Raw genomic sequence first — 18,797 nt, forward strand, 5'->3', positions numbered from 1 at the left:
CATGTGCATCTATCTGTACATGGACCAATAGGCAGTCAATGAAACAGACTAAGAGAGGAGTGAGTTATTTAGAATTAGGTAAGGTGCATCAGGGTTGTATCCTTTATACTATACTGTATGCTGAGCAAATAATATAGGTAGCCAGACTATATGAGTAAGAACTGAGCATCAGGATTGGAGGATGGCTTATTAACAATCTGCGATGTACAGATGACACATTTTTTTTTCTGAAAGTGAGGAGGACTTGAAGCACTTGCGGGTGAAGAACAATGACTGCATCCTTCAGGGTAGGTTGCAACTCAATGTAAATAGGACCCAAATCTTCCCAGCTAGACCAATAGATGACATCATGATAAATGAAGAAAATACTGAATTGTCAAAGGTTATATCTTGTTTGGATCCACAATCAGTGGTCATGGAAGCAACAGTCTGGAAACTAAAGGACGCACTGGCTTGGGCAACTCTTCAACAGAAGACTTCTTGGAGGGTAAAGGCATCACTTTGATGAAGATGGGATGCCTGACTGAGGCCACAGTATTTTCCATTGCCTCAGGTGCATGTGAAATTTGGACATTGAGTAAGGAAAGCCAAAGAAGAACTAGTTCATTTAAATTATGGTGCTACTGAAGACTATCACAAGGACCATGTCTGCCAAAAGAACAAATAAATCTGTCTTGGAAGAAGTACAGTCAAAATGCTCTTTGGGAGCAAGGATGGTTAGACTTCATCTCACATACTTTGCACATATTATCAGCAGAGACCAGCCTGTAGAGAAGGGCATTAATAAATAGTAAAGTCAAGGGGCACTGAAAAAGAGGATGATCCTCGGTGAGAAGAATTGACACAGTGGCTGCAAAAATGGGCTCAAACATAATAATCATGAGGATGGCTGCAAGGGCTGGGAAGTTTCTCAGTCATTCATTCATTGCTATGAGGAGGACCTGACTTGGTGGAACTAAACAAAAACAACAATATTTGTATTTGTACAAGTTATACATGAACATTCCCATATACAAATGCGTATATTGTATATGAGCAATTAAATTTGCTCATAAGTAGAATAATGGGGGAGTGAAGATACTTAAAACATTTTTATAACAGAAATATGAAAAATATGTAATTTTAAGTCTGTTAAGAGTATCATAGAGTTTCCCATTGTTTTGCTCAGTTAAGTTTCATGTGATATGGGTCATGTTTTTAAAACTGCTCTTTCTAAATTGACTACCATATTCACACCCATATTCACAGTGTGGGTGAATGTCCTATTGGGTTAAATTGAAACATGCATATCCTTTTGATTACTGAATTTACTATAAAGGTATGACACTTTTTTGATCAAAATGAACAGTATTATATGACCTAGTGATGTCATTGGCCTATAGTTGTGGACCAATGAGGAATTCTAAACGGGTGTTGCACAAAAATGCATTTGCTTATACAACTCCAGTCTTCATAGCACCTGTTCTGATATTTTATTTTACTGTAACAGAGATTTTAAGACAGATGATCTCTTTGAAATCACAATATGAGGATGTAACAGCATCAAAATAGTTGATAAGCTCTTATTTGCCTAATTTCTCAATTATTGTTTTGCAAGCCGTGATACTGGTGATTCTTGGTATATAAAATTACCCTGGTTGGGCTTTAAAGGTGACTAACAATGACATCTTCTCCTAATTTAATCATCTGAAATAAAATGTCAGGGGGAATTTTCCAGAGACAAGATAAAAAGGAAAGTGCTGCCATCCGTCACCATGTACAAGGTGTCATTGCCGTGCCTGCATGGTTTGTACTGCCGTGGCTAACTATCGGTCCCCTTGCCCATTATAACCCCCTGAGCTGAGAGCTCAGCTGTGAAAATGTGTTCTGCAAGAGAACCCTGGCAGCCTCAAATATAGAAAGAAGAATGCTAGACAAGTGTGCAGAGCAGAATTCCTCTTGGCCAGTGATGTTCATACCCTCATGGGCACAAAGACTTTGGGGACCAGATTTTCCTCCAGTTCCACATTTCCACCCTTTGCCCCCTCCCAAGAAACCCGCCCCCAGCCCCTCCTAACCCCCCATGTTCCTTGCCTTCTTATTCTAATTAATATGAAGAATAATGTGGCTTTTAGTGAGACACATTAGGAGGTATATTAAGAAATCATATTATATCAAATGCATTATATATAAAACATTACATCATATGCTGTTATTAATTCATGCCAGAAACAAGCATATAAGCTGTATCATATTAAACATATGAATGTTTAAAAAGCTTCCAGACTACAACCAGGACTGTTGCCAAGCATAGCAGAACCATACGTGTCTAGGATGTCATACAGCCGCCTTTATTTTGGAATTTAAATTTTAACAGTGGAAAACATTAGACTATGTGGTATAAGAGGGGCACAGAGACTGTTCCAGAGAAGTGTTTAGTTAACAAAAGAAAGCTTTTTACCTATTCTAGCTTAAAATATTTGCAAGCTCCAAAAATGTCCCCTATGTGAGATGCATGACTCTAATGTGACCTTGTGACAGATTATATGCAAAGACAGATTTCGTTGCTCAACAATGAAGAATTACTGTAATAAAAAATACTTTTCCTCCATCCACCATCCATTTCTAAGCCAAAAGAAAGGCTTAATGAGTTTAATTGGCCAATTCAACAAAATATTTCAAGACATAAAATAAATTAGGGGAAGGGCATACATAAATCTCTTCCATTTCTAATACAAATCATTTAAAATAAACTCTTAAATGAAAATGATTGCTGCTCTTTAAAATGTATAGTTTCTATGTCAAGGTGGGTGAAATTGCTGTACTTAAAATATAGTCTATTGTAATTGAGTGTTAGAATGAGAAAGTTATATAACAATATCATTTATATCACATGCAAGTAAAATTGTGCTGAAGAAAATGTTTAAAATGGCTGCAGCTCTACCTCAACAGGGAACTGCCAGATGAGGATGTGGAATATAGGATATTGCTGCTAAGGTCAGGTGTATCTTGACTAAAAGCGCAGAATATCAGAAATAGATTTACCTATGTTTTATTTACCATACCAAGACATTCAGCTGTGTGGGGTAGTGGGTCATGCACCAGGCTGCTAAGCACAAAGTCAGAGGTTTGAAACCACCAGTTTCTCCACACATACGAGGCTTTCTACTCTTTTCAGGAAGTACACTCAGGTCAATTCCAATTCATAGTGACTCATAGGGGCCCCATAAGACAAGTTATAACTGCGTCTGTGGGTTCTGAAACTATAATTCTTTGCAGGAATAGAAAGCTTCCCTTTTCTCCCACGAAGCCCCTGTAGTTTTGAACCAGTGACCTTGCAGCTAATCCATACTTTCTATTATTTGGAGAGACCATTTCCTGTAGAAGGACATCATGCTTTGTAAAGTGGAGGGATGGCGAAAAAGAGAGTCTCTTGATGAGACAGATCGACAAGACTGAAACATAAGAACAATTATGAAGACAACGCAGGACTGGACACAGGTTTGTTTGGCTGTACATAGGGTCGCTAAGAGTTGGAACCGAGCTGATGGGGAGACCCTGTGGCAGTGGTTAGGTGTTGGGCTGCTAACCCTAAGGTCAGCAGCTTAAAACCACCTGCTGCTTCTTGGTAGAAAGAGGCTTTCTACTCTCTGAAGAGTTAGAGTCTTTGAAGCTCAGAGAGGCCGGTCTACTCTGTGGTATACGACTGCTATCACTTGGCAGCCGCTTGATGGCAGTGAGGAAGCAACAACAACAAAGGTTTGTGCTCTAGGAAACCTACAGGGAAGTTCGAGCCTGGGCAAAGGTTCACCATAAACAAGAATTGACTCAATGGTCAGGGTGCAATGTAGCACTGATGAAGAATACAGCTTTCCTCTAGTTCCTAAATGCTTCCTCCCCACCCCCCACTATCATGATCCAAATTCTACTTTGCAAGTCTGGCTAGACCAGAGGATGTACACTGGTGCAGATAGGAGCTGGAGGCACAGGGAACCCAGGGCGGATGACACCTTCAGGACCAGGGGTGTGAGTGGCGACACTGGGAGGGTAGACTGAGAGTGGGTTGGAAAGAAGGAACCGATTACAGGGATCTACATGTGACTTCCTCCCTGGGTGACAGACAACAGAAAAGGGGGTGAAGAGAGACGTCAGACAGGGCAAGATATGACAAAATAATAATTTATAAATTATCAAGGGCTCATAAGGGAGGGGGGAAAAGAGGACCTGATGCAAAGGGCTTAAGTGGAGAGCAAATGCTTTGAAAATGATGAGGGCAATGAATGTACAGATGTGCTTTACACAATTGATGTATGTATGGATTGTGATAAGAGTTGTATGAGCCCCTAATAAAACATTTTTTAATAAAAGAACTAACTCAGAGGTAGGTTTTCTTTGGGAGGGGGTTGTGGGGTGAACAATAAGAACTTTAAAATACTGACATGTTTTCATGTGGAACTTGCCCATAGACCAACAAGTAGTAATTCAAACAGAACAAGGGAAAATGTCATGGTTTAAAATCCGAGAAGGTGTGAGTTAAGGTTGTGTCAATTAGTCTTTATGGTGATCAAATAATCAGATAAATTAGTCTTTATGGTGATCAAATAATCAGATCAGTGAGATGATATGAAGATGACCATGGCATCACGGTTGGAGGAAGAATCATAACAATCTGTGATATGCAGGTGGCTTAATCTTGCTTGCTGAAATCGATCAACACTTAAAATATTTATTGATGAAGATCAAAGATTATAGCCTTTGGTATGGATTACACCTATGTATAAAAGAAACAAAAGTCTTCAAGATTGGATCAAGAGGTAACATCAGGATGAATGGAGAAAGATTGAAACTGTCAAGGATATCATTGTTCATAGATAAACAATCAATATCCACAAAAGCAACAGCCAGGTAATCAGAGGACAAATTGGGTTGGGCAAATCTGCTGCAAAAGTTTTCTTTAACCCGGCTATTAAAAGAGATAGTGTCTGGGGTCTTAAAGGCTTGAAGGTGAACACGCGGCCATCTAGCTCAGAAGCAACAAAGCCCACATGAAAGAAGCATACCAGCCTGTGTGATCACGTGGTTCCAAAGGGATCAGTTATCAGAAATCAAAGAACAAAAAATCATAACATTGGGTGCACACCTCCATGATACGATCACTGAGGAAAAACGGGTGCATAAGAAAATGTGGCGAAGAAAGCTGATGATGCCCAGCTATCAGAAGAGATAGTGTCTGGAATCTTAAAGGCTTGAAGGTGAACACGCGACCATCTAGCTCAGAAGCAACAAAGCCCACATGGAAGAAGCACACCAGCCTGTGCGATCACGAGGTGTCGAAGGGATCAGGTATAAGGCATCATCACACACAAAAAAAATCTTACCATAGTGAATGAAGGGGGAAGTGCAGAGTGGAGACTCAAAGCCCATTTGTCGGCCAATGGAGATCCCCTCCCAGAGGGGTCTAGAGGAGGAGATGAGTCAGTCAGGGTGTGACGTAGCACTGATGAAGAATAGAGCTTTCCTCCAGTTCCTAAATGCTTCCCCTCCACCACCCCCCACTACCATGATCCGAATTCTACCTTGCAGGACTGGATAGGGCAGAGGTTGTACACTGGTGCATATTGGAGCTGGAGGCACAGGGAATCCAGGGTGGATGATACCTTCAGGACCAGGGGTGTGAGGGGTGATACTTGGAGAGTAGAGGGTGAGTGGTTTGGGAAGGGGGAACCGATTACAAGGATCTACATGTGACCTCCTCCCTGGGGGACGGACAACAGAAAAGGGGGTGAAGGGAGGCACTGGACAGGGCAAGATATGACAAAATAATAATTTATAAATTATCAAGAGCTCATGAGGGAGGGGGAAGCGGGGAGGGAGGGGAAAAAAGAGGACTTGATGCAAAGGGCTTAAGTGGAGAGCAAATGCTTTGAAAATGATTACAACTGATGTATGTATATGTATGGATTGTGATAAGAGTTATATGAGTCCTAATAAAATGTTTTTTAAAAAAAGTTCTCTTTAAAGTGTTAAAGAGCAATGAATTCCCTTCGAGATCTAACCAAACCATGGCACTTTCAATTGCCTCATAGCGATGGGAATTCTAGACAATGAGTAAGGAAGACTGAATGAGAAGCTATTCCTTTGCAATAAGGTGAAGAAGATTGAATAGACTCCAGAACAAACAAATTTGACTTGAGAGAAGTACAGCCAGAGTGCTCATTGGAATGAAGGATGGCAAGGCTGTCTTAGGCACTTTGGACATATTATCACAAGAGACCAGTCCCTGGAGAAGTATACTGAGCTTGGTAAGTAAAGTATCACTAAATGTTTTTGCTTTTTAATTTTATTTTCTTGTTTTTTGACATATAAAGTTGCATGAATTAAATTAAGGTATTTAATTTTTTTTCTTTGTATTGATGCATATATATTTCAATGTTAATAAATGTCCTTTAAAGGGTATTCAATATTCAAAAAAGTGATATGAAGATCACCAACAAAACGGACTAATATCGTTGGTGCAACAACAACCTTAAACAAAGCAACGACAGTGAAGATAGTGCAGGACTGGCCAGTGTTTCATTCTGTTATACACAGAATAGCTGTGGCTCAAATGAACTTGTTGGTATTTAACAAAAGCAACAAAAATATAATGTTACACCTGAGTGATAGAATCTATTGCAAACACTTTCATTGCCCTGTTGTAAGACTGAAAATTCGGCCAAATGTTTAATGCTCTCACTTTCGTTTTAGAAGATGGCATATGTGTGTGACAGTTAAGGTTTATATTGTGCCAACCTGACCAAAGAACACATGTGGGATTAATTGAAGGGCGGAAAGATAAATGGTTGGCGAGCCTCGCCTGCCTTGTCTCTTGTTCTCTGGTGGTTGGACCCATGTGGGATTGCCTTAGCTAGTCCTCTGCCTCAGCTGGCAGGGCTCACTTCCTGCGAGACATCCCTGAAAAGAAGACACATGGACCTACCCTCATGCAGCCATGGGTACCGGAGAAACCGCGTGGAGACTCATGCCAGCGATTAGATGCTTACACGCTCACTGATTCGGCTTTCCTCCTGAATTTGATGTCATTGCATGTGTTTTGTGAGACTGAGGAGGAATTTTTAGATCGGTGTCGGACATATGGGCTCATGTCGAACTTACAGGTTTGGACCGGAGTGGGTTGGGATGCATTCTTAATGTTCGTTTACCTGTTAATGTAACACTCTCTCTTATACATATATGTTTCTGTGGATTTGTTTCTTTAGTCTACCCAGATTAACACCATGTGTATATTATTTAATTATTGGTTGGGTTAATTGCCGCAAACATTTTGGACAGGTCTGAAATTATTCAATTAAGATGGTTTTATTTAATAGACATTTTCTAAGAAATATAGAATAAATTTAATGCTAGGAAAACTCATACCTGATTTTTAAGTAATCAATAATAGCTTTGGCTTGAGCAACATCAAAGATATTCCACTCATCATTTTTTCCTAAGTGACACGGTCCAACTTCAGCCATAACCTCTCCCACCCATTTTATGCTGTCTTCTAAAGACGTATGGAGTGCTGAAACAGAACACAGAGAAACGTGCAGCATTATGCTGGTAAGAACTGCCAGAGCCAGAAAATCCAAGACATCTTTAACGTGAAAATTTTACTTTAGCATGTGTAAGGGCAAATGGGAAAACTTGTTTGTATATGAAATGACACTTTTGTGTAAAAGACAAACCTGAACTACTATGAAGCTACACAGTGTCTGACGAGTTTGTGTTTCCATTTCAAGATAAAGAACTCTTTATTTCAAAGTGGAAAGGAAATTTTTCTGATCTGAGAAATAAGAACATATCAGAAAGTGATTTTAAAAAATGCTTTGACTTAGCTGGTAAATAAGGTTCAATCGTTGTAGACAGGGGTCCTGAACTTCGTGCTTAAAATGTAAATAGATGGACTAAAACAACACTTGGCTTTATATGATTGTTATCAAGTGGGATTGGGGGCTTGGAGATTGTACACAGAAGTCAGGCATAAAGATTTTTATGTAAAATACGGTATTAACATTTTTCTTTCTTTTCCACAGCTAAACATTTATAACACAGTATAATAGGAAAAAAAAGTCAAAGAGTAACACAACTTCGCTAGCATTATCAAAGTGAATTGCTTAATTATTCTAGTCTGTTTTTTAAGATCTAAAACAACAAAAATCCAAGATCAAAACAAAACCAAATAATCATCCAAGTAAACAAAACTATGGTTTTTGAAAAGAGAGCAAACTTGCTATGGCTACAAGGAGGCCAGCTAGCAGAGTGGGTTAAGCATTGGGCTATTAGCTACAAGGTTAGTAGTTCAACTCCACCAGCTCCTCTGCAGGAGAAAGACGGGGCTTTCCACTCCATAGGGTTATGATCTCTGAGATCCATAGGGAGAGTTCTACTCTGTCCTATAGGGTCACTAGGAGTTGGCATCAACTCAAGGACACTGTAGTGGCTGCTTGGAGGGAAGATATCATCTGGAGGGGGATATCAGGTGGAAACATTTAGGGGAAACCTTGAGTTTGTGTTAGCAGTATAACTCACTCCACACCTCAGGACCTTCTCCTATATCAGAGCATGAAGAATCCCTAGTAATGTTTAACCTCAATTTTAATCTTAAAATAGTACCTGATAGCACTGTAAATTATGTAAATGCAATATTAACTAGGTTATAGGAGTACTAATAACAAAATTGCTCCGTGCTCATAATTGTTCTTATGTTTGAGTTCATTGCTGCTGCCTCTATGCCCAGCCATGTTGGTGAGCACTTTCCTTTTTTTGATGACCATCCACTTTAAAAAGCATAATGTCCTCCTCCAGACTGGTCTCTCCTGATCACAGGCTCAAAGCATGTGAGACAAAGTCTCTCCATTCTTGCACCTAAGCAGCATTCTTGCTGTACTTCTGCCAAGACAAATCTGTTTCTTCTTTTGGCACTTTCAATATTCTTCACCAACACATAGTTCAAGTGCATCGATCCTTCAGTCTTCCTTTGTCAGTATCCAACTTTCACAAAACTATGAGGCAACTGAAAATGCTTTCGCTCAGATAACGTGTGCCTAGCCCTCAGAATAACATGTGTTATTTGGAATTTTTGTGCATAGGAGATTGGTCTATTCTCCCCCGTCTAATAATATATGCAATTATTAATTTACATCAATGTAGAATCATAGATATTTATCTTGCCATGTGATTATAATCCAATGTTATGTCATTTTGTTGTTGAAATTGTTCCACCTTGGGACACTGGGGCCTTTTCCAGTTTGCTCTTGTATTCTCTGACATATTGTCCCGCCTTCTTTTGAAATGGTACTTACATACACTTTGGGGCACAACATGCTCCAGGCTCATATTGCTTATATGAATCTTCATTACTCAAACCTCTAAGTATTCATATTTCTCTAAGGAATCCTGGTTCCTTTATAGGAAAGTAGAACTATAAATGAAGAGTTGGGTACTAGGTGTGCTGGTTGTTACCGGGGTAGCATTGCTTCTAAGCCTCTCAGCAGACAGAGCCAATGAATATTATGTAAGAGTAAACTAACTTAAATATACATACATACATATCCATGAAAATGGTACAGGCCCCTATCGGACCTCCTTTGGCTACACAGGGGAAAAGAGAATTCAACCCCACACCAACCCAGGGTCAGTTGCCACAAGGCAGAGGTCGACATGCCTCTGCCCTCCATGCTCCTTCTACCCCATTCTGACACCAACCGTTCCTCCCACAGCACGCTGCTTGCCTGCTGGGTTCAATAATTCTTTTCAAAGGCCACAGAGAACTCACAGGCAAAACTTACAATCGGGGTTAACTGTTTACCACAAGTCAAGATCAATAAGCAGTGAGGGTGCAGTTATTGGTCCACACCAGCACTTCTCCTCAGCCAGCAGCCAAGTCTCTCTCAGATGCTCAGCCTCTCAGCCATGTAGTGCCTTGGTCTCTGCCTCTTTGGGCCAGGAAGTCTTCCTACTGCTGTCTCCCAGTCTCATGGTCTTTGTCTTGCTCCTCTGCTTCAGTCTCTGGTCTTGACGTGGCTCCTCTCTTTCCTCTGTCCTGTTGTCTACTACAACCTCTGGAGCCTCTGTTCTTAGCTTCCACCTCTCTTGCACATACTCTTTCTTAATGACCTGAGATTTCTCTCTCTGCTTCCAAGGTGGCTCTGAGGCAGAGGAATGGCTTTGGTGGAGGTGTGCTTTTGTCTTTCAGCACACCATATCCCCAAGGAAACAAAGGGAAGTGATTTGGCTCATACCATCTAGTAAGGTGGAGACTCAGAAGGCATCGCACCTTAATCTTATTTGTTAGCATAGCACTTTTACACTATAAAAAATGAATCCATGCTGATGACTCCAACTGCTGTTTCTAGCATTTTGCACTTACAAACGTTACTGCAACAAATAGGTTTGCTTGCATGTTTGGTTGTACCCATGCAAGTGTATGAGTAGGATAAATTCTCTGAAGTGGAATCCTTGGGACTGGATCCTTGGGACTGTGGCTTTGCATATTTGATATGCGACACAGGTTTGCTTTTATTTTTAATTAATATTTCATTGTATTTTGGGTCAAAGGGTACATAGCATATTGGGCTCTACACAAAAACATGGGGTCTTTTTCTATTTCTGTTTCCATCAGCAATATATGACACATTCTTGCAGTTTTGACAACTCAGAGAATTACAAAACTTAGATTTGTTCATCTGATATGTTACAAATGACATTTCTGTGGAGTTTTAATTAGCATATTCCTTACCATTAAGGTTGAGCTTTCTCATTTGTTTAAGAGCCATTTGTATTTGCTTGGCCATATGTTTAATGTACTTTGCTATTGATTAGATATTTTTCTTCCTCATTTCTATATTATCTTCATCTTGCTGCTATTTATTTTGTTTATTTTAAACTTTTTACCGTGAACTGGGTTAAGGTTTACAGATAATCAGCTTTACATTCAACAATTCCTACACATTTTATTTCATCTCATTCATTACAATCTTCTCAATGTACCATCACTTATCCCATGTCTTCCCCATGTCGCATGTCTTTTTGCCTTTTCTCCCCCTAATCCTTCCTTGGGCAAATGCTGCCCTTTTTATCATGAGAGATGGAGTATATTAAGGGGTGCATAGCTAGCATTATTGTTCCCCTAATAGACCTACTATTTGGACCCCTGAAATATGGACCACTTGGTCTCTCTTATTTTATGATTTTTAGTTTTTTTCCCCATATTCTCCCTCACTCTATCCAGGACATTCTAAAGCGATATCTTTCCGAGCAGCTGGTAGCAGGTACAATCTACTTTTCCTGGATTCAGGGTCCTGGAGATTGATGTTTTCATGGTCCATTAGCCCATCCAGCTAATTGTTTCCATTAGTCTTTCGATATTAATCATTCATCTTTCATCCAAAGAGGGAGAGACCAAGAGTTGCACTTTAGATGGTTGCTCATGAGCTGTCCAAGGCTACTTGGTGGTGTAGGGGTAACGCTCTAACCATAAGGCTGGCAGTTCAAAACCACCAGCTGCTTCAAGGGAGAAAGATGAGGCGTTCTGCTCCCATAAATAGTTACAGTCTCAGAAACTCTCAGGGGTAGTTCTACCCTGTCATACAGGGGTGCTATGAGTTTTCATCAGCTGGATGGTAGTGAGTTCATGCGATTTCAAGACCTCAGCCCTGCTTACTAAAGTAGAATATACAACATTGTCTTTGTAAATTTTGTTATGCCAATTGACCTTAGAGTTCCCTGAGACTATGGTCCTGATCCTCTAGATCCAGAGACTCAATCCTTCAAGTAGTTGTGTTCAGTCTAACATGCTTGTATAACTCCCCCCTTCCATGACATACCACATTTTCAGATCTATCGGCAACAAAGGCTAATATGCTATATTCCCTCTTTTCAACATTGATCAAAGTTGCTCCTTCCATTGGTCATTATGAGCTACCCAAATTGCATACACGATGAGATGAAAATAGTTCAAATAATAAAAATATATGAATAAATCTGAACTATTTGACTGGCTTTATGGGGCAAGGGGTGGGGATTGGAAGGCACTGATAGGATCTTAAATGAATTAAAATATCTTTGCTAAATTAATTATGAGAATTTAGTCTTGATAGGTATAATTTGAGGTTTTACAACTCAAAGATATGAACTGTATCTTTGCTATATATGTAGGAAAGAAATAATTTTCATTGACGGTATTAAAATAAAATTAGAAATCTGTGTCTAGTGACATCATTTAGGCAATAGACTAATTTTCTGTAGCAAAAGAAAGAAGTTGTACTTACTTTTAAGATTATGAAGTAGCATATCTAGCAAAGTCATAAACTTTGAATACTGAGTAACAGAGAAGTCCAACCCTTGAGCCCACACAAATCCAGATGCATAATAATCTAATAGAATAGCTTCCTTTAAACTAGTTTGAAGATCTTTGAAGTTCAAAAACTCTTGTAGTTTTCTGTAATCAAATAGAAAAGCTAAATATTAAAATAAATTTCAATTCTCAGGAGTTCATATTTTTAAAGTTTTGAAAACAAATATTTTTAATAAAAATTCTATACTATTCATACCTAAATTAAAAAAACAAACAAACTCAAACCCAACCAGGTGCTGTGGAGGCTGATTCACAGTGATCTGACGCCTCGGTGGTTCAGCGTAGAACTGTGCTCCACAGGGCTTCCAACAGCTACCACCTTTCTGAAGGAGATCGCCATTCCTTCTGTGGTGCAAATGGGTGCATTCAAGCTTCCAACTTTTGTTAGTAAGTGAACACTTAATAGTTGGAGCCATTCGGGGTCCTAATTTTAAATTAATCATCATTGTCTCAAAATATGCAAATCCAAAAATAATGCTCAAATAAAAAACAGAGTGAGAGGTAGAAAGGTGAACTTACAAGGCACCACTGGAGCTAACTATTTCGTCAATTCCTTATTCTGAATGATCTTTCTGCAATAAATCACTAAGGGTGGAGTTGCTGGATTAAATTGGACTTGGTAAAATGCATTGTTGAACTTCCTTCTAGAAAGTTAATGACAACTTTTCTCTCTCTCAACATCATAAAATAGGGTTTGGGTCTGTTAGTAATTTTACTATCCATCAGTCTGACCGGGGAAAAATACTACAGTGTGCATTTCTTTGCTTGTTAGATTTGACGCCTTTTAACTATCCTTCTCTTTGGTTGCCTTTTCTTTTTCTAATAACTTCTAAGAACCTTTGTATATATAGAGAGATTACTCCTTTATTTGTTTGTGATGCAATTTTATCTACAGGGAGAGGAGGAAGTTAGGTTACTTTATTTTCTCAGGTACACCCTGGGGCTCTCATATTTTATATAGGTTATGTGTCAACTTGGAAGGGGCAAGACCCTCACAAGTTTTGCCCTTAAGGCTTCCCCCATGATGTGATCTGTAGTAATGTAAACCACTCCATTATGGAATCTATTGTGAACAGCCAAGTAGATGTGAGAAGGTTAAGGTGGCTTCCAATTGAAGGGACGTGTCTTCGAGAGTGTGGCCTACTCCTATAAAAGAGACTCTGATTGTTTGCCTCCATTCTCACTGGGTCTACATCCTGAACCTGTCTCAAGCACCTCCCATTTCTCTGGAACTGAACCAACAGAATGCTATATTGTCTGCTAAGCCTCTGAGCTATCAGCAACCTGTCATGTTGCCTGCTGATCTAGGATTCATTTGCTTCTGCCTCCATTAGCCTGTGGTCTTCCTGTTGTCTGATTCATCAGCCCTGGAAACTATGTGAGTCAGGGAAAAAGGCTCCAGCTTAACATCTGACCCACAGACTTGACCTGGACTGAATTTTCCTGCTTCCAAAACTGTGTGAGCTATTTTCTTGATATAACATGCTTTCAAAGTCTACATACATTTATAAATAAATATGTATATATATATGTGTGTGTATATAGATATGTATAATACATATATGCAGACATATATAAAGAAATTTATACATGTACAAGGGGGTATCTTCCCCAAAATGTAATTTTTTTCAAGGCTATGTATTTACATTTTTTTCACAAAACAACCTTGTCACCTTCAAAGTACTCTGCATTACACAAATCTGCTATTCCATTCTTGGAAACATTTTTAAAACTCATCTTGGTTTGGATAGCTGACACATCTCTTCTGTGTCCTCAAATAGCTTACTGTCGTCCTTTGATGTCCCTCTTCATTCATGAAAGCAAAAAGAAGTTGCATGGAGTGTGGTCAGGAGAGTAAAGTGCATGGTGTAAGACAGGCATGCTGTTTTTTGCCAAAAACTGGTGCACTGAGATTGGTTTCATGAGTAGGTGCAATGTTGTGGTGGCAAAACCAGTCCCCCATCTGCCACAAATCAGGCCCATTTTTTTTGGTCACACACTGTTATGTAATCTTTTCAGAACCTCCAAATAGAAAAGCTTGATTAACACTCTGACCTAGTGGAACAAACTGAACATATACTATATTTTCGTCCATTCGGGAAGTTGATAGACATATAGAACAAAGTTTGTCATCAATCAACATTTCACCTTTTTTGAAACAAGACAGATGCTCATACACTTGAGTGCTGCCCTTGTAAGTTTTGTTCAACATAACAACGGTTTTTCCGTCATTTTTGCTGAGCAGGAACCAAAATTTCACAGCCACATGCTGTTCTCTTCCATAGGCCGTCACAAAAAATGAGGTTTGAGTGAAACTGCTTTTACAAAAAAAAAATAAAAATCACTGTGACCAGAGAGAACTTTCCCAGGTGATGCCACGGGGTGCACTCACTCGAAGCGAGGTACTTGATGCTTGCCTAGAGGGACAAATGCATACTAGAGACGCTGCACTCCACCCAGTCCACTGCTATTTGTTTGTTTGTTTTTGGTAACCCTCATACATTTGTCGCTGGTTTGGGCTCTCCAGATCCTTTCTTTTAAGGATGAAACAGAACAGAGATGAGAGGGAGACAAAAGCAAGTCCTCTTAATGAGGGAAACCATCAACATAGGGCAGAATGGTGTCTGAAGGATTGATAGCTATGTGGTTGCTTAAACAGAACATGGAAAACAAAGGAAACTGTCACAAAATCATGATTTTTAGTAGATTGATTCATTAGTCACAGGTGGGACCATGGAAGCAGGAAAGAGGCCATGACTGAGATACATACACTCTTGCAGTCCCCCAAAGCTTATAGGGTTGGTTCTGAGGCATTTTGACCATCTTGGTCAGGTCATGGCTCATAACCAGGGGACCCTAATATCTTAGCTTCCATCAAGGTCAAAGCAGGCAAGACCTAGATGCAAGCTGCCCCTGTCTTGGCTTACCAGCAGAGTGGAAGCAATCCACTTTTAAACAGACTTTGGCTAAAAGTAACACTTATATAGTGTCAGTCAATGGTCAGAAATAACTCAACTGAGGCTGAATCTTTGTGATGAATTGAAATGGGTTTCGTGTTCCTACTGTAAATCTTAGCTTTAGACCCAGGGCTCAGAATTTAAACTCTAATCCATTACCTCTTCTGATCACACTTAGGTTAATAGACTTGCTTCTGCATGGACCACTTGACAACTCTGTTAGATATCTGCCTGTTTCAGGGAGAGTTGGACATCGCCTGATTCCTCTACTGGGCTTTGCTATAGAGCAGTGGTTCTCAACCTTCCTAATGCCATGGCCCTTTAATACAGTTCCTCATGTTGTGGTGAACCCAACCATAAAATTATTTTTGTTGCTACTTCATAACTATAATGTTGCTACTGTTATGAATCATAATGTAAATATCTGATATGCAGGATGTATTTTCATTGTTACAAATTGAACATAATTTAAGCATAGTGATTAATCACAAAACAATATGTAATAATATATTGTGAAATATTTATTTCTAATTACAATTAAATGAATTTTTGTCTTGAAGTCTGGTGTAGCATGAATGGGTAACAGTCTTAATATAACAACAGTAAACTACATTGCTACATTTTACGACAGTATGCATAGAAAACCAATGTCAGTGTGAAGGTTGCAATAGCTTCTTTTTCACCAGGTCAGAAATTCTCAGGGCAGTCTTTTCAAGAGCAAAGTAAAGATCATCTTCCACAAGTCTACTTCTGTATTTAGACTTGATAATCAACAGGCTAGACAACCCTGTTTCACAAAGACATGATTTTGGAAATGGAAGAAGATGCAACACAGTCTCAGAGAAAACAGGATAGGACTGCAAACACTTGATCCAGAATTTGTAACTGGCATTGCAGAGAAATCAGTTCTTGCTGCACCACTGTTAAGTTCAATGAACTCCTCTTGTGCTGTCTCAGGAGCATCTTCTAACTTTGACTGTGAATGGGCTTCTGGCAAGTGCAAATGGGGTGTCAGGTAGATTTGGAAAGTACAATGAAATTTCATCTATAAGCATGTGCAAGTGTTCCTTCACAGAAATTATCATCAGAATCCTTTTGTCTGGTTCAATGTCATGTTCCTCAAAGAAAGCAGTTAAGGTAGGCAACATGTAAATTTTATTTTTATCCATTTTTTTCATTTCCAAAGCAGAAGTTTCATTTGGAATTATTGGATCTTTTCGGGCAAATCGAGGCATGTTGCATTTGGTCCTTGCAGTGATAAATTTAACTCATCCAAAATGGCAAAGATGTTAACCAAGTAAGCTATTTTCTGCAGTTCACTTTTATCGCTGAAAAGTGTTTCAAAATGCGGTCTTGCTTTCTGATTAAAAAATGTTTAGAGTTCATTATGAAGCTCAAATACACTTTTTAAAACTTTTCCTCTTGACAACCATCTCACTTCAGTGTGAAATAGCAGAGCATTATTCGGCACATCGAACTCATTGCATAGTTGCAAAATCAGTCGACTGTTTAAAGTCCTTTCCTTTAGAAAATTGACCAAACTTATGAAATTTTTCATTACTTCTTGTAACTCTTTTGTCGATGAATCATACAGTGAGCTTCAATTACTTTTGGTGACCAAATGTTGAAATCCAGATCAACATCCTAGCATAGCTGGAGCACCATCTGTGCAAACACTACAAACTTTTCCCCAAGAGATCTTATGCTCTTTCAGAAATGAACTAATGGTGTCAAATACATCACATGCAGTAGTTGTTTCAAGAGATTTTCAAAAAAGAAACTGATCTTTAAAGTCACCATCATTAACATACCTCATGCAAACCAGTAACTGTAAACAGTTTGCAACATCTGTAGATGCTAAATATTAGAAGTGGAGCAGATTTAATTTCCTGGATTACCTGATCAAGAAAATCAGCAGACATGCCATCTATTCTTCTGCTGACAGTGTCATTAGATAAGGAAATTGCAATCAATTTCGTAACAAATTCGTCCCCGATCATAACTTGAATGTCGTCTTTGGCTGCTGGCAACAGTAAATTTTCAGCAATGGTGGTGAGGTTCATACCTCTGGCGATTCTGAGCGCCACCAAATATGAAGGGTCAGGGGCTGCTACGTTTTGTTTGTGGCACTTGCCACCAGTATCAAATCTGGCTTTCTAGAGTCCATCAGCTTTGCTTCTAAAATAGTTGGTATCCTTGCCTGCAAAGCTCAGATGCTTGCTATCAAAATGTCACTTTAGTTTGTTCAGCTTCGTAGATTCGGCTGATAGAACTTCAAAACAAATAAAACATTGTGGTTTCTCAATTCCTGCTGTAATTATTGAGGTAAAACCACACTGTAACAAAATCCTCACTCCACACCGAGGCAAAACACTAAGGGCTTGGAACAGAACAGCAAGGAGAAGAGAGCAACAAAGTTCCCAGGGAATACCAAAAATAGACTTTGGGGCCAGGGCTTGGCACCCTGATAGACTCAACTGGAAAACACTCCTAAAGCCAACAAACTGTCCCTGAAATCACTACAAGCTCTTCTTTCTTGTTGTTGTGGTTTGTTTGTTTTTTTGTCATTGGCTTGTTGGTGTTGCTTTATTTTGGTGCTTGGTTTTGCTCTGTATTGTTTTGGTGCATGTTATTATCTCCGCAGGTCTGTCTAAATGAGATAGGCTGGATGAACAATCTGGAGGAGAAAACAACAGGACCGACAGCTCCGAGGAGACATAGAAGGGGAGGTGGGGAAAAGGTAGTAGTGTTAACAAACCCAGGGACAAGGGGGAACCGATTACAAGGATCTACATACAACCTCCTCCCTGGGGGACAGATAACAGGAAAGTGGGTGAAGGGAGACATTGGACAGGGCAAGATATGACAAAATAATAATTTATAATCAAGTATTCATGAGGGAGGGGGTAGCATGGACAGAGGGGAAAATGAAGACTGATACCAGGAGTTTAGGTGGAGAGCAAATGTTTTGAGAATGATGAGGGCAATGAATGTACAAATGTGTTTTACACAATTGATGTATGTATGGATTGTGATAAGAGTTGTATGAGCCCCTAATAAAATGATTTTTTAAAAATCCTCACTATATTTTCTTAACATTCTTCTCTACATGATCTATTATCAAGGGATTATTTTCTAATTAAAATAATATATAGCAATAGCCTCAATAGTACAAAAGAGGATATATGGCATATTTCAGTCAATACAGTTCATTAAAATATCCTATGATTTACCATTCTGTGTTTTTTTTTTAAACATACCTGTTACTATTACAAGGAGGTAGTATTCACACTAATTGCAGTTGAATATAAAAAGACCGATCAGCATCTAGATTAAATTCCCACAGTAAAGCTCTATCTGTATATATATATATATAGATAGATAGATAGATAGATAGATAGATAGATACAGTAGTTGGTGATTTTACAGTAATAATTATATATTTATCCAGTAATTATAATTCA

The 18,797-nt window shown here is 39.1% G+C and overlaps 1 protein-coding gene across 2 annotated transcripts in view; it reads right to left on the reverse strand.

The window, feature by feature from the left end:
* CABCOCO1 (ciliary associated calcium binding coiled-coil 1) overlaps positions 1-18,797 on the reverse strand; it is a 176,809-nt gene that overhangs the window by 137,273 nt on the left and 20,739 nt on the right. For both annotated transcript variants that reach the window (XM_075534381.1, XM_075534382.1), the window contains exons 3-4: positions 12,291-12,460; positions 7,399-7,543 (exon numbers count right to left, since the gene is read on the reverse strand). In XM_075534381.1, the coding sequence (XP_075390496.1) occupies positions 7,399-7,543; positions 12,291-12,460 (315 nt within the window). The remainder of the gene's footprint in view (positions 1-7,398; positions 7,544-12,290; positions 12,461-18,797) is intronic.

This window comes from Tenrec ecaudatus, chromosome 16 (genome assembly GCF_050624435.1).
Source record: "Tenrec ecaudatus isolate mTenEca1 chromosome 16, mTenEca1.hap1, whole genome shotgun sequence".
Lineage (NCBI taxonomy): Eukaryota > Metazoa > Chordata > Mammalia > Afrosoricida > Tenrecidae > Tenrec > Tenrec ecaudatus.